Here is a 13,857-nt window from a genome sequence, read left to right as displayed (position 1 = left end):
AGTAAATCCCCGATTCTCTAAAGAATCGCAAATCCAAGAATGGCAATTACTTTCTGTTGCCTTCGATCTTTGGAGGGATGAAAAATCATGGAGGGAAGGAGCATCCTGGGAAAGTTTTCATTTAATTAAATAAATATATTTGTACTAAAGCTGTTTCTTTTTGGAGCCGTGACTCCTTTGGTTCTGGTGTTAAAAAAAAAAAACTTAGCAGTCATTCAGGTTAGGAAATAACTGATCATCCAGTAAGCCTCTTTCAACTAGCCATTTCTCCCACTGAGACTCAAATCTGCCCAACACCACTTCCTACCAGAGGGTATGTGCTTAATGCAAACCCCATCAGTGGGATTCACCCAACACGGACATGAGCCAGAGACAAGCACCAGCATGGTCCCAGTATTAAGAGTCTATTAGTACAGTTCTGTCACATGAAATGCCTTTTAATGTTGTTTTGTATTATATTTGAAGTAAGCACTTTTAGACTAGCTGAATCTTTTGAGTTGACTTTTGTTTTAGTTCGAAGTATCAGATAAAGCTCTTTGAGGTTATTTTTTTGTATTTAATGTAAAGAGTAGAAAAATTGCTTACCCACGTTTAATGCATTCAAGATGAGCTCTTATTAGGTAAGCACAGTTGAATAAATCGGGTCAATAAAAACTGAACAAATCAGAATGCTCAGCCAATGATACTTGTTGTAGCTCTTTTCCAGTAGTTCAATCATCATTGGTCTTCTTTAAACCAGTGGATTTGTCAGACATATTGTAAAGCTACACAAAGGCTCAGATCATGTTCTGATTTTTTTTTTCTTCTTTTCAATTTCTAGCTGCTGGATCAGCAATAAAACCTATTTTTATGCTTTAAATATCTCCTACTTCACAATTGTTTTCATTTTTAATTCTGGAATACTGATAGCAGTGACAACAAAGATTGTGTATTTCCGAAGATTTGGCAAGGATCCATTAAAAACTAAAAGCTTCTGCAAAGATTGCAGCACTGTCCTGATTCTGACCTGCCTGCTCGGGACCACTTGGGGCCTAGCATACTTGGGATATGGACTCTACACTCTGCCTGTACTCTACCTGTTCACCATTTTTAATTCATTCCAAGGTAAGTTCCACTCAGTCTTAGTAGCCTATAACAAACTGTACACATACAACAAGGAAATGTACGTGTTTAATAATGAGGTACATGAGATCAGTGCTTTAAAATAAATAGGAATCATCCAATGACCGTGCTGGCCCCAAAGGGTAACAATACATCAAAACACAACATACACTTAGGTCCATAAATATTTGGACAGAGACAACTTTTTTCTAATTTTGGTTCTGTACATTACCACAATGAATTTTAAATGAAACAACTCAGATGCAGTTGAAGTGCAGACTTTCAGCTTTAATTCAGTGGGGTGAACAAAACGATTGCATATAAATGTGAGGCAACTAAAGCATTTTTTTTAACACAATTCTCTTCATTTCAGGGGCTCAAAAGTAACTGGACAATTGACTCAAAGGCTATTTCATGGGCAGGTGTGGGCAAGTCCGTAATTATGTCATTATCAATTAAGCAGATAAAAGGCCTGGAGTTGATTTGAGGTGTGGTGCTTGCATGTGGAAGATTTTGCTGTGAACAGACAACATGCGGTCAAAGGAGCTCTCCATGCAGGTGAAAGAAGCCATCCTTAAGATGCGAAAACAGAAAAAACCCATCTGAGAAATTGCTTCAATATTACGAGTGGCAAAATCTACAGTTTGGTACATCCTGAGAAAGAAAGCAAGCAGTGGTGAACTCAGCAACGCATAAAGACCTGGACGTCCACAGAAGACAATAGTGGTGGATGATCGCTGAATCATTTCCGTGGTGAAGAGAAACCCCTTCACAACAGCCAACCAAGTGAACAAAACTTTCCAGGGGGTAGGCGTATCGATATCCAAGTCTACCATAAAGAGAAGACTGCATGAAAGTAAATACAGAGGGTGCACTGCAAGGTGCAAGCCACTCATAAGCCTCAAGAATAGAAAGGCTAGATTGGACTAAAAAAGCCAGCACAGTTCTGGAAAAACATTCTTTGGACAGATGAAACCAAGATCAACCTCTACCAGAATGATGGCAAGAAAAAAGTATGGAGAAGGCGTGGAACTACTCATTATCCAAAGCATACCACATCATCTGTAAAACACGGTGGAGGCAGTGTGATGGCTTGGGCGTGCATGGCTGCCAGTGGCACTGAGACACTAGTGTTTATTGATGATGTGACACAGGACAGAAGCAGCCGAATTAATTCTGAGGTATTCAGAAACATACTGTCTGCTCAAATCCAGCTAAATGCAGTCAAATTGATTGGGCGGTGTTTCATGATACAGATGGACAATGACCCAAAACATACAGCCAAAGCAACCAAGGAGTTTATTAAAGCAAAGAAGTGGAAAATTCTTGAATGGCCAAGTCAGTCACCTGATCTTAACCCAATTGAGCATGCATTTCACTTGTTGAAGACTAAACTTCGGACAGAAAGGCCCACAAACAAACAGCAACTGAAAGCCGCTGCAGTAAAGGCCTGGCAGAGCATTAAAAAGGAGGAAACCCAGCATCTGGTGATGTCCATGAGTTCAAGACTTCAGGCTGTCATTGCCAGCAAAGGGTTTTCAACCAAGTATTAGAAATGAACATTTAATTTCCAGTTATTTAATTTGTCCAATTACTTTTGAGCCCCTGAATTGAAGGGATTGTGTTAAAAAAATGCTTTAGTTGCCTCACATTTTTATGCAATCGTTTTGTTCACCCCACTGAATTAAAGCTGAAAGTCTGCACTTCAACTGCATCGGAGTTGTTTCATTTAAAATTCATGTGGTAATGTACAGAACCAAAATTAGAAAAAAGTTGTCTCTGTCCAAATATTTATGGACCTAACTGTAAATAAGTAAAAGTAGGGAAGTGGAGAAAAAAGTTGTGATTTTTTTTCTCTATAAGATTTCAGGAGCCTTTGGCTGGCTTTATTATTCAAGGCGATTGCTCCAAACATTTTTACAGGGTTAACACGATTAGGGCAGAAAGCAAAAGATATAAACCCACCATGAAACCACAATATTATTTATACAGAGTGAAAGGTTTCACTGGAAAATAAATTCACATGAGCACAAAAAATATTCTGAACTTATTGATTAGACATTTAAATTGCCTTAAATCAGTAGTTGTTACATTTGCAAAGATAAAGTGTAAATTACACATTTATTGCAAAAAATTAATTCTGCATTCAGCTTACTAAAAGTGGGTTCTGTGATGTCTGATTAAAGTGAAGGAAGAATCTGATTAATTTATTTGACTTATTTTTGCAGGGCTTTTCATATTTTTCTGGATTTGTGTTGCACAGAGGAAATATAGAACAAAGACAAACGAGAAGCAATGTGCTACTAATACCGATACAAAGGAGGAGAGTTTGTTCCCTGGCATTAAAATTAACCCAGGCAACTAGCTGAGTGTTTTGTGTGAATAATGTGTTATGGTAAATTCTGAAAAAAAAGTAAGAAATATTTTTGATGCATATGAGTATAATATTTAAAGACTTTACACTTGTGAAATTGTCTAGTGCTTTTTCCACAGAGCTTTTGTTAGCTTTAAAATATTTGTAAGATATGTTAAAGTTTATTGATGGGATACACCAGCGTTTCTCAACCTTTTAGTAATTGCGACCCGAGTTTTCATAACAGTTTTAATAGCGCCCCCCTAACGTTTTTTTTTTAAAGGAGCCCACTAATATCAATTTGTTCTTTTTTAATTAATGATATATCATAGATGCATATTTTATTATACCTACTTAACTTTTATCAACATTTATCTAACTCTATATTTATTTTTCTAGTATCAGAATGTAGTTTAAGCTAATGTGTTTTGGTTTCAATAGATGTATTTTTCATATTTTTGATTCTTGTTTTCTTTATTTTACATCTTCGCACCCCCCCCCCCCCTTTGTTACTTTGTGTCCCCCTAGGGGTGCCCGCCCCACAGTTTGAGAACCACTGGGATACACTGTCTGCTCAAATTAAATCTAAATATTATGAAGTAGGTGGTATGGTAAGCACCTACTTGAACAGACTGGGTCCAAATCCTGATCTGGACATTATCTCTATGGAGTCTGCACATTATCCCCAACCCAAAAAAGTGAATATTAGGTGAACTTGTGGATCATTTTTGAATGGGTTTGGATTTGTGCATGAATGCCCTGTGATGGATTAACACCCTGTCCTGGGTTTTTGCTGCCCTGTGCCCAGTGATGCTGGGAAATTTCCAACCCTTCCATAGCCTTAAACTTAATTATGTGCAAGTTGAAGGATGGTGCAGTCCAAGTGTTCTTGGATGTGAAAGCATTCCATCTAGAATTAGTGGAGAAAAAAGGCATTTTATGTAGTTGACGGAAATTAAAGGTTATGTGAATTCTTAACCAAAGAAAAGGAAAAAAAGAATGCAAATTGTTTCTCTAGACATTATTCATACCTTAAAGAAAAAAGGAAAGCAACAAGAACTTAACAAATGTTTGAGTCTAACTATATTGCCTAATGACACAATCACAAAAGATAAACTTGAGAGCGCTTTCTCTGCTTCCTACAATATATATGTACAGTATATACATACACACATATATATATTACATATTTATTATACATAGCTTTTCTTAAGTTTTGTTTTATTTCATGCAAGCTTGTATATTTGTTAGTACATATTATTTGTGTCAAAGTATTTGAGTCTACATATAAAGAGACTAAATAATGCTTTCTCTGGCTCTGTAAATTTTATGTTGTGTTGATTTTAAACTCACAAATTTGTCAAACTGTATGGTCTTGCAAGCAATAAACTCAGAGGTAGTAAGTTAACGTTCCTTAAATTACAAACATTGCTTATTACAGTACACACACACACATACTGTATATATATATTAGTATATGAAATTCGTTTCCATCCACTCCATCACCTCACCAGCTAATATTTGACATCTCAATCCTACCATCACACTTGAGAGACAGTCAGCATAAAGTCTATATTATATGCAGTTTGTAAATTTTTCTTTTTCCCTTTGTTAAAGCAGAAACCATAAAGCTGATGAATCACACCAACTCTAAAGTGAAATTAATACAAGCATTGATTTTCAAAACTGCTCTTTGCAAACAACCAGAACACTTTCAATTTCAAATGTTTTTGCCAATGTATTATTCTATAGTGAAGATCAATGTATCAAAGATACTCAATCCTGCAAAGTTTTATTGTTTTATTAAAGTAAAGAACTCAGTTAAGGAGCTAGAGCAAATTTCCACAGCATTCTCCTTTCTTGCTTTTGATAGAAACAAAATATATCTCACTCCCTTGCCTATCACATTCCTATTTCTTTCTAATAAATGTTGTTGGCTTTATCATCTCTTATGCTCTGCAGACATGATGAGGAATTGAGAAGTTGATGGATCCACTTCCAAGTAGCCACCAACCCCTCACTTCTCTGTTTCATAGCTCAGCCCTGAATATTTGTGACCTCCCTATTTCCTATTCTGCATGGTCTCAGCCAGGCATCTCTAATCTTGGAGACATTTTAATGAGCCAAGGCTCAAAATGTTCTTCTCACTCTACTGCACAAATTCTATCCCTTCCGCCTCCTATTTTTTTTTTTCTATCTGCAGCTGAGATCTGTGCTCAGAGCATGTGGAGTCCCCCTCTTATCTCTTCTCCCACTTTATCGTTGGTACTCTTTTAATTTAAATCTTTCCACTACGCTCAAACTTCTCTTAACCCTTCCTGTCTAAATGGATGGCTGACCTTTCCTCAATCCCTGCATTGTGCTGGAATAACATTTTTCAGAACATCAAACAATGTTCCAAAAAATCAAATTATCAGCACACACAACTTAATTTCATCTCACATTTTGCTTTACCACTTAGAGACACTACCTCATGGGTTTAGAATCCAGATCCTCTTTGACTTGTCCCAATTCTTCTACTCCCTGGCACCTTGCTCCATATATTTTGGAATGTTTTCCTGATACTGTCCTATAGTGCTAGGTGGTCAAATCAATCTCCACAATCCTTTTCTCTCCCATTCCTATCTTCCTTTAAGTCCTCCTCTTGGATCTTTCTTTTTCGAACATGAGGACAATATGGACAAGAGCAGGTCTTTTAGTCCAAGAAACTTGACAATAATCCATTCACCAAATTTCTCAAAATAATATCAAGTCGAGTTCTGAAGGTCACCAAACCCCTACTCTCTATTATATTACTTGGTAACTTATTCCATCTACCTGTAGTTTCGATGTGTAGAAAAATGCTTTAGGTTTATGCAAAATCTTTCCTTGACCAGTTTCCAGCTGTGATCCTGTTGAAGAATTTACTTTAAAGTAACAGCTGAGATCCACTGTACTAACTCTCTTTATAATTATAATCATGTCACCTCTTAGTGTCTGTTTGCTTAAACTAAAGAGTTCCATTCCTTTAATCTTTGCTCATGGCTCATAATTTACAATCCTGGAGTCAGCCTAGTCACTCTTCTCTGTACTTTCTTCAGCACTTCTGTGGTGTTTTTTAATATATGAAGACCAAAAACTACACACATTACTCCAAATTGGGGCTTTACTATTGCACAATTCATCATTCACATCTCCTCCCCTGCTTGTACTTTACACATCATACTACTGTATATAACCTAGCATGCTTTTAGCCTTCTTAATGGTTTCAGTGCGCTGTCTGGATGTGGATGATGACAAGTTCATTACAACTCTTAAGTCCTCCTCATATGGCCTACTTTCTTGATTCAAATCTCCTATGGTGTATTCAAACATTTTTATTTCCTCAGTCTAATATTTTATGTTTATTTACTTTATCACCTAATTCTGAAAAGGTTCCTCATATCTGCTTTTCCAGTGTTTAATGTTATGACTTCTCCCATCACAGCTAAGTTTCTGTTAACCTACAGTTGGAAATTCCCTGATCTTGTAACTCCTTCTATAATCTTGTCCTTCTTTGACTCTCTGCATTCCAGCTCAACTATCCAAAACTGGCTACATGCTGTACAATTAGTCAAGGGCTGGTTGGTGGGATGTTGGTCCGTAATGTGATTTCTCCCTTTTCATGCTTTGTCTCATTACTTTCTTTTCTTTGAAGCAGGCTCACCTCTGTGGGGTGCATTAGTTGGCTATTCTGTCAACTCCATATCCGTTTTCACTTTTTTTTTTGGTCCCAGAGTGGAACAGGTTGGATGGGAGGGTTGTTCTTTTTTAATATGTATATTTGAAATCACCGGTTTTCCATGTTTTTCTTTTTTTATTAATAAAAATTTGATCACAAAAATACAGTAAAAGAAACTTGCAGCCACTGTAGCCCTGACTGCAGTTCGGAATTTGTGAAGAATGTACTTGAGTTGATATTAGCCAAAAGACCAAGAAGCATGCCCCCATGCCCCTTTCTGAGTAGCATGCAGTTGGAGTTTGTTCCAGTCTTCAAGAAGGTTGTGTTAAAATGACTTTGCAGCTGGAGCCAGGATAACTGAATGTTGCTTGTGTTCAAATGTTAAACATCTATTTTAGGGTATATGAACTTTATGGAGATGTAAGCTTTGGTGCTTGAAAGTGTACAGTTTACTGTTACTGAATCAGTAATCCTATTGGGAGAGTGTAATGCTTCCATGGGGAATGAGGATACATGGTGGGGCATGACTGTTAGGAATGGCCTGTCTGATCTGAACCTGAGTACTGAATAGTTTTAATATTTATGTGTTAGTCCCGAATTGTTCATAACTAACATCATGTTCCAAAACTGGGGTGCTTAAAGGTGTACCTGGAATAAGACTAATGAGTGCCAAAGGTCAATGACCGCACTGCAGGTATGTAATTTCTGAGGTCTTATGCCCTGTAGGTTAAGTTAAAGAGAGGTGCAGAGCTGTCAACTGATGCCCATTTGGAGGGGAGCCTGTTCAGAGGGATGGGGTGACTACTGGACAGTTCTGGAAAACCCAAATGGTTTGTGTGTTTACCCAGAAATTGAGAGGAGTTCAGCTACCATCTCCAGAACAGCTTCTGCTAGATATCCAAAGTAATCAGGGTCATGGAGTCTGGGTAAGACTATATTTAAGCCCCTAGCAGAGGAGGCAGATGTGGGAGTCTGTGATTAGAAAACTGTAGAAGGTTGTAGGTGCCGATCATTATTAGCTTAGTATTTAAGGTGGATGTGATCGGACTGGAACTGCTGCAAACATTAGATAGTGTTGGGGTGTTTTTGCTTGCATGTTACTTCAATGTGTGGAAAGCAGGTACAGTTGTCGTCTTCACCTCATCAGACAGTAATCTCTGACAAAAACACTGGACCAGCTTACAGCTAAGTCTGATGAAACTGGGATGAAAAACAGCATGTCAAGATAGGAGTTTATGGTCCACTTCCACAAAAGAATCATTTGTTCTCTTAGGGGATTAGCAGCTACCCCAAGTGGAGAGATTCAAAAGTTTCAGAGTCTTGTTCATAAGGGATGGAAGAGATGATTGAGAGATTGACTAAAAAATTGGTTCAGTTGTGGGAATATTTCAGATGTTATACTTGACTATGGTGGTTAAACAGAAGTCCACAGTGAAAACTTTAAAATGTACTAAATCTACATATCCCCTCATTCTCACCTACAGCCCTAAGATTTAGGTAGTGATGAAACAAATTAAATTATGAACACAAGCAACAGAAATGAGGATCCTGTGCAGGATTGATGGGATCATTCTTCATACTAGGATTAGGAGCACAGCAAGATCATCCTCAGAAGACCCTGGGTTAGAGCTACTGCTTCTCTGGTTCAAGGGGAGCCAATTGAGAGTTTATGACACTGGAGATAGAATTCTCTCTTGGAGTGCCCCATGGAAGGTCTATAGGGTATAATCCACTGGAAAAAGATGCAGAGGCAAACACAAGACATGCTGGAGTTATTATAACTCTCAGTTGTCCTGTAAACCTCTGAATTCCCCAGCTGTTCAAAGACATTTCTAAGGATAGGACAGATTGGTCATCCTAACTTTGTGAGGGGATCATGATACTTTGTCCTAAATAGTAGCTTACTGCTTGAGCACAATGGCTCCACCAGCCATTAACCTATAGTGCATCCGGAAAGTATTCACAGCGCTTCACTTTTTCAGGTTGGATGGGAAGCGTCGGTGCACAGCCATTTTAAGATCTCTCCAGAGATGTTCAATCAGATTCAAGTCTGGGCTCTGGCTGGGCCACTCAAGGACATTCACAGAGTTGTCCTGAAGCCACTCCTTTGATATCTTGGCTGTGTGCTTAGGGTCGTTGTCCTGCTGAATGATGAACCGTTGCCCCAGGCTGACGTCAAGAGCGCTCTGGAGCAGGTTTTCATCCAGGATGTCTCTGTACATTGCTGCAGTCATCTTTCCCTTTATCCTGACTAGTCACCCAGTTCCTGCCACTGAAAAACATTCCCACAGCATGATGCTGCCACCACCATGCTTCACTGTAGGGATGGTATTGGCCTGGTGATGAGCGGTGCCTGGTTTCCTCCAAACGTGACGCCTGGCATTCACACCAAAAAGAGTTCAATCTTTGTCTCATCAGACCAGAGAATTTTCTTTCTCATGGTCTGAGAGTCCTTCAGGTACCTTGTGGCAAACTCCAGGCGGGCTGCCATGTGCCTTTTACTAAGGAGTGGCTTCCGTCTGGGCACTCTACCATACAGGCCTGATTGGTGGATTGATGCAGAGATGGTTGTCCTTCTGGAAGGTTCTCCTCTCTCCACAGAGGACCTCTGGAGCTCTGACAGAGTGACCATCGGGTTCTTGGTCACCTTCCTGACTAAGGCCCTTCTCCCCCGATTGCTCAATTTAAATGGCCGGCCAGCTCTAGGAAGAGTGCTGGTGGTTTCAAACTTCTTCCACTTACGGATGATGGAGGTCACTGTGCTCATTGGGACCTTCACAGCAGCAGAAATTTTTCTGTAACCTTCCCCAGATTTTGTGCCTCGAGACAATGTCTTGGAGGTCTACAGACAATTCCTTTGATTTCATGCTTGGCTTGTGCTCTGACATGAACGGTCAACTGTGGGACCTTATATAGACAGGTGTGTGCCTTTCCAAATCATGTCCAATCAACTGAATTTACCACAGGTGGACTCCAATTAAGCTGCAGAAACATCTCAAGGATGATCAGGGGAAACAGGATGCACCTGAGCTCAATTTTGAGCTTCATGGCAAAGGCTGTGAATACTTATGTACGTGTGCTTTCTCAATTTTTTTATTTTTAATAAATTTGCAAAAATCTCAAGTAAACTTTTTTCACGTTGTCATTATGGGGTGTTGTGTGTAGAATTCCGAGGAAAAAAAATGAATTTAATCCATTTTGGAATAAGGCTGTAACATAACAAAATGTGTAAAAAGTGATTTGCTGTGAATACTTTCTGGATGCACTGTATGTGAGCTTTCTTAGGCTTCACTTTCACAGATGCAAAGAAAACATCTCAATTATCCTGTAGAACCTGCTCAGAAGCCTTTGACTGATGGATATATTTATACTGTATATTGATGTGAACACTTAAATGTAAGAATTTAGACCGAGAGGAGGAGACCATTCAGCCCCTCAAGCTTGCTTATTTAGCTAATTATCACATCTAGATTTGTAACTATTCATGTAAAAAAGCGCTTACCCTAAATTTCCACTGGTATTCTCAAGTTTGCTATTTAATCAAAAGTATTTTGTAAGATTGGCTTTTGAAATTTTGTAGACCTGGATTAGGTACCCACACAACCTACTCTATTCAAGGCTAAAGAGGTTTAACTGCTTTATGCTGTTGGATATGCTTTCTAGTGCACTTACAAAACTTCGGGTACTGCTATGTTTTGTGTTTTTTTTTTTTTTTGTAGCATGGAGAGCAGAAATGCACATAGTACTAGAGATGTGATCACAATAATCTATTCAACAGTCTGAGCATAATATCACTTACATTGTAAAAATGTTTGAATTGCAAAGCAACTCAATACTTTGTCCTTTTAATAGCTTCTGCACAATTCTACATACAAGGATGTTCAGTAAACATACCAATTAGTCCATAAACCCTTTACAGAGGTGGCGTCCTGTGATCCAGGGTTTTCCATCTTGAATTTAACTTTAATCCTATTGCCTACATATTTGCAAGTGTTCATACACTTCTGAAGGTTATCAAGTCTTCTGAAAGGGTTTTTTCTGCATTTTCAGTATCTGCTGTACCTTCAATTTTAGTTTCATCCATAAACTTCACAACATCTCTGACTATTCTGGAATCAACGTCGTTAATATAAACTAGAAAAAGTAACAGTCGAAAGAGAGACCATGGAGCAACTCCACCGGTGACATTACCTCCATGTGGCTCTTTCTCAGCTTACTGGTTCTATTTGGTTCCTGCCAATTAACCAACTTTAGAAAACAATCATTTGTCATGACCACCATTTAGGGGTCCTCTATTGTATTTCCAAGAATAACTTCCTAATTTATGATGAGAACGTTGAAATGACCATTGTACTTCCATATTGCACATGGCTTAGTTGACTGAATGATATGCTGGTACTTGAAATATCAGAAGTTGGTGGCCCGTATCAAACTCCATATTTAAGGATTTCTTCCTTAGTGATTCAAAAAACGTTTCCTTCTTCTCTCGTCTTTATAATCATGAAAATTATATTTCACATAAAGTGACACACCTCCTCATTTCGCTCCTTGACAGTCTTGCGTAAATATATAGCTGATAAAATTGTATTCCACTTCCTCTTTTTAACATTTGACTCTGTACTTCCTACAGTATCATGCTCCCAAACCACCACTGTTCCCAATTTATTGCTTGTACTTCTAATGCTGCTCAACCTAAGAGGCAAACAAAAATGCTATTTACTTGTCATTGGCTACATTTGACAAGTTTGGTTGTTCTTACAAGTCATCATCAGGGTTCCTGATCCAAATGCCTGCAACCTCCTGTGAAGATCCCTGCTAAGTATACTCCCATCTCCATCCTAAATCAACCCTTTCAATGCATGTTTTTTTCTAAGATCTTGGTTTAGCCGATGTCTGTCTGATAGCTAACACCCAATCTTCCACAACATAAATCCCAGAAGTGAACCAACATTTATTTCCTGATCACTGGGTCCTATTTACATTTCTTTTCCATCCACCCCAACCTAATCATAAGAGTGCTTTTTAATATTCTCATTTTCACTTGCAAGCCCATCTCATCAAACGAAGATGCAACAGATTATTAAAAAAAGAAAAACTTTTAGTTTGATGAGTAACTGATAACAAATGTCTTTTGGGAGATAAAAATAATTGTTGGGAAGCTACAGAGTGCTGCATTTAGGACTTTTCAATCTCCTATCACATCTTAACCTCTGGAACATGGAAAAAAATAACTCAACTTGAGTAACAACTTGGGCGGCACGGTGGCGCAGTGGGTAGCGCTGCTGCCTCGCAGTTGGGAGATCTGGGGCCCTGGGTTCGCTTCCCGGGTCCTCCCTGCGTGGAGTTTGCATGTTCTCCCCGTGGGTTTCCTCCAGGCGCTCCAGTTTCCTCCCACAGTCCAAAGACATGCAGGTTAGGTGGATTGGCAATTCTAAATTGGCCCTAGTGTGTGCTTGGTGTGTGGGTGTGTTTGTGTGTGTCCTGCGGTGGGTTGGCACCCTGCCCAGGGTTGGTTCCTGCCTTGTGCCCTGTGTTGGCTGGGATTGGCTCCAGCAGACCCCCGTGACCCTGTGTTCGGATTCAGCGGGTTGGAAAATGGATGGATAGAGTAACAACTTTCTGTATTACAAAGACAACAGCCTCATTAGTAGATTAACAGCCATGATGTTAAAACTTGAAGTTGAAGGACTAAAGTTAATGTAACCTTATCGCAATGAGCAGAATTTCAGATCCAGCACAGCAGAACAATAATACGCATCTAGGGCTAAGCCCATCAAGCTCTTTGCCTCCCTCTTCCGGCATAATGAATTATTTCCTACTATTTCTTAAATTAAAATTGATACTTTGGGTCATTGTAACTGTAATTTACACTTTTCATTTGCTACACCAAATCAGTTTCTGAAGTAGCCCATTCTAGCCCACAGATTATGCATCTTTAGACTTCATAGATTTACCCCTCCTCTCATTGAAGGAAGCGTTGTTTTGGCACCACTCTTATGAAAGAAAGGGAGATGGGGCTTAAAAGACAAAGGCCTGAAGATTGACTGCATTCCACCATAACTCAAATGAAAATTTGAACAACAAAATTCTCTTCCTCATTTTCAAATACAGCCAATTTCCTCTGACTAGTTGTCAATGTCAACTTTATTTATATAGCACATTTAAAACATAGGAATGCTGTGGCCAAAGTGCTTTACAATAAAAAGGAAAAACATACAAATTAACATAACAAAAATAAAATGAACATAAATAAAATAATAAATAGATGTTACATAATCACAATGAGGAAACCATCAGTATATTACTGAAGGTCACAGAATGCAAGTGAATAGAAATGAGTCTTTAATCTTGTTTTGAACAGTTCAATTGTAGGCGACTCCTTTATGTGAGGAGGTAAAGAGTTCCACAGGCGAGGAGCAGCAGCTACAAAAGCCCTGTCCCCCTTAGTTTTACACTTGGTACGAGGGGCAACAAGAGACAACTGACCAGGAGATCTAAGCACTCTAGATGGCTGATGTCAAACACACAATTCAGATAAATAGGCAGGAGCAAGCCCATGTAAAGATTTAAAAACCTAGCAACAAGATTTTAAAATCAATTCGAAAACTGACAGGCAGCCAGTGTAAAGAAGATAATTTGGAGAAACAGAATCGTACTCTCTCGCCCCAACCAGAAAGCGAGTGTCAACATTCTGGACCAACTG

The 13,857-nt window shown here is 38.8% G+C and overlaps 1 protein-coding gene across 1 annotated transcript in view; it reads left to right on the top strand.

Annotated features, from left to right (window-relative positions):
• The window catches only part of LOC114657800 (adhesion G-protein coupled receptor G2), a 45,848-nt gene extending 41,209 nt beyond the window's left edge, over nt 1-4,639 (top strand). The window contains exons 10-11 of the mRNA XM_051932132.1: nt 821-1,104; nt 3,330-4,639. Coding sequence (XP_051788092.1) covers nt 821-1,104; nt 3,330-3,466 — 421 coding nt within the window. The 3' untranslated portion in view covers nt 3,467-4,639. The remainder of the gene's footprint in view (nt 1-820; nt 1,105-3,329) is intronic.
• Nucleotides 4,640-13,857: the final 9,218 nt, after the last annotated feature.

Source organism: Erpetoichthys calabaricus, chromosome 9 (assembly GCF_900747795.2).
Source record: "Erpetoichthys calabaricus chromosome 9, fErpCal1.3, whole genome shotgun sequence".
Taxonomy (NCBI): domain Eukaryota; kingdom Metazoa; phylum Chordata; class Cladistia; order Polypteriformes; family Polypteridae; genus Erpetoichthys; species Erpetoichthys calabaricus.
This window is presented reverse-complemented; position numbering and strand designations above follow the sequence as displayed.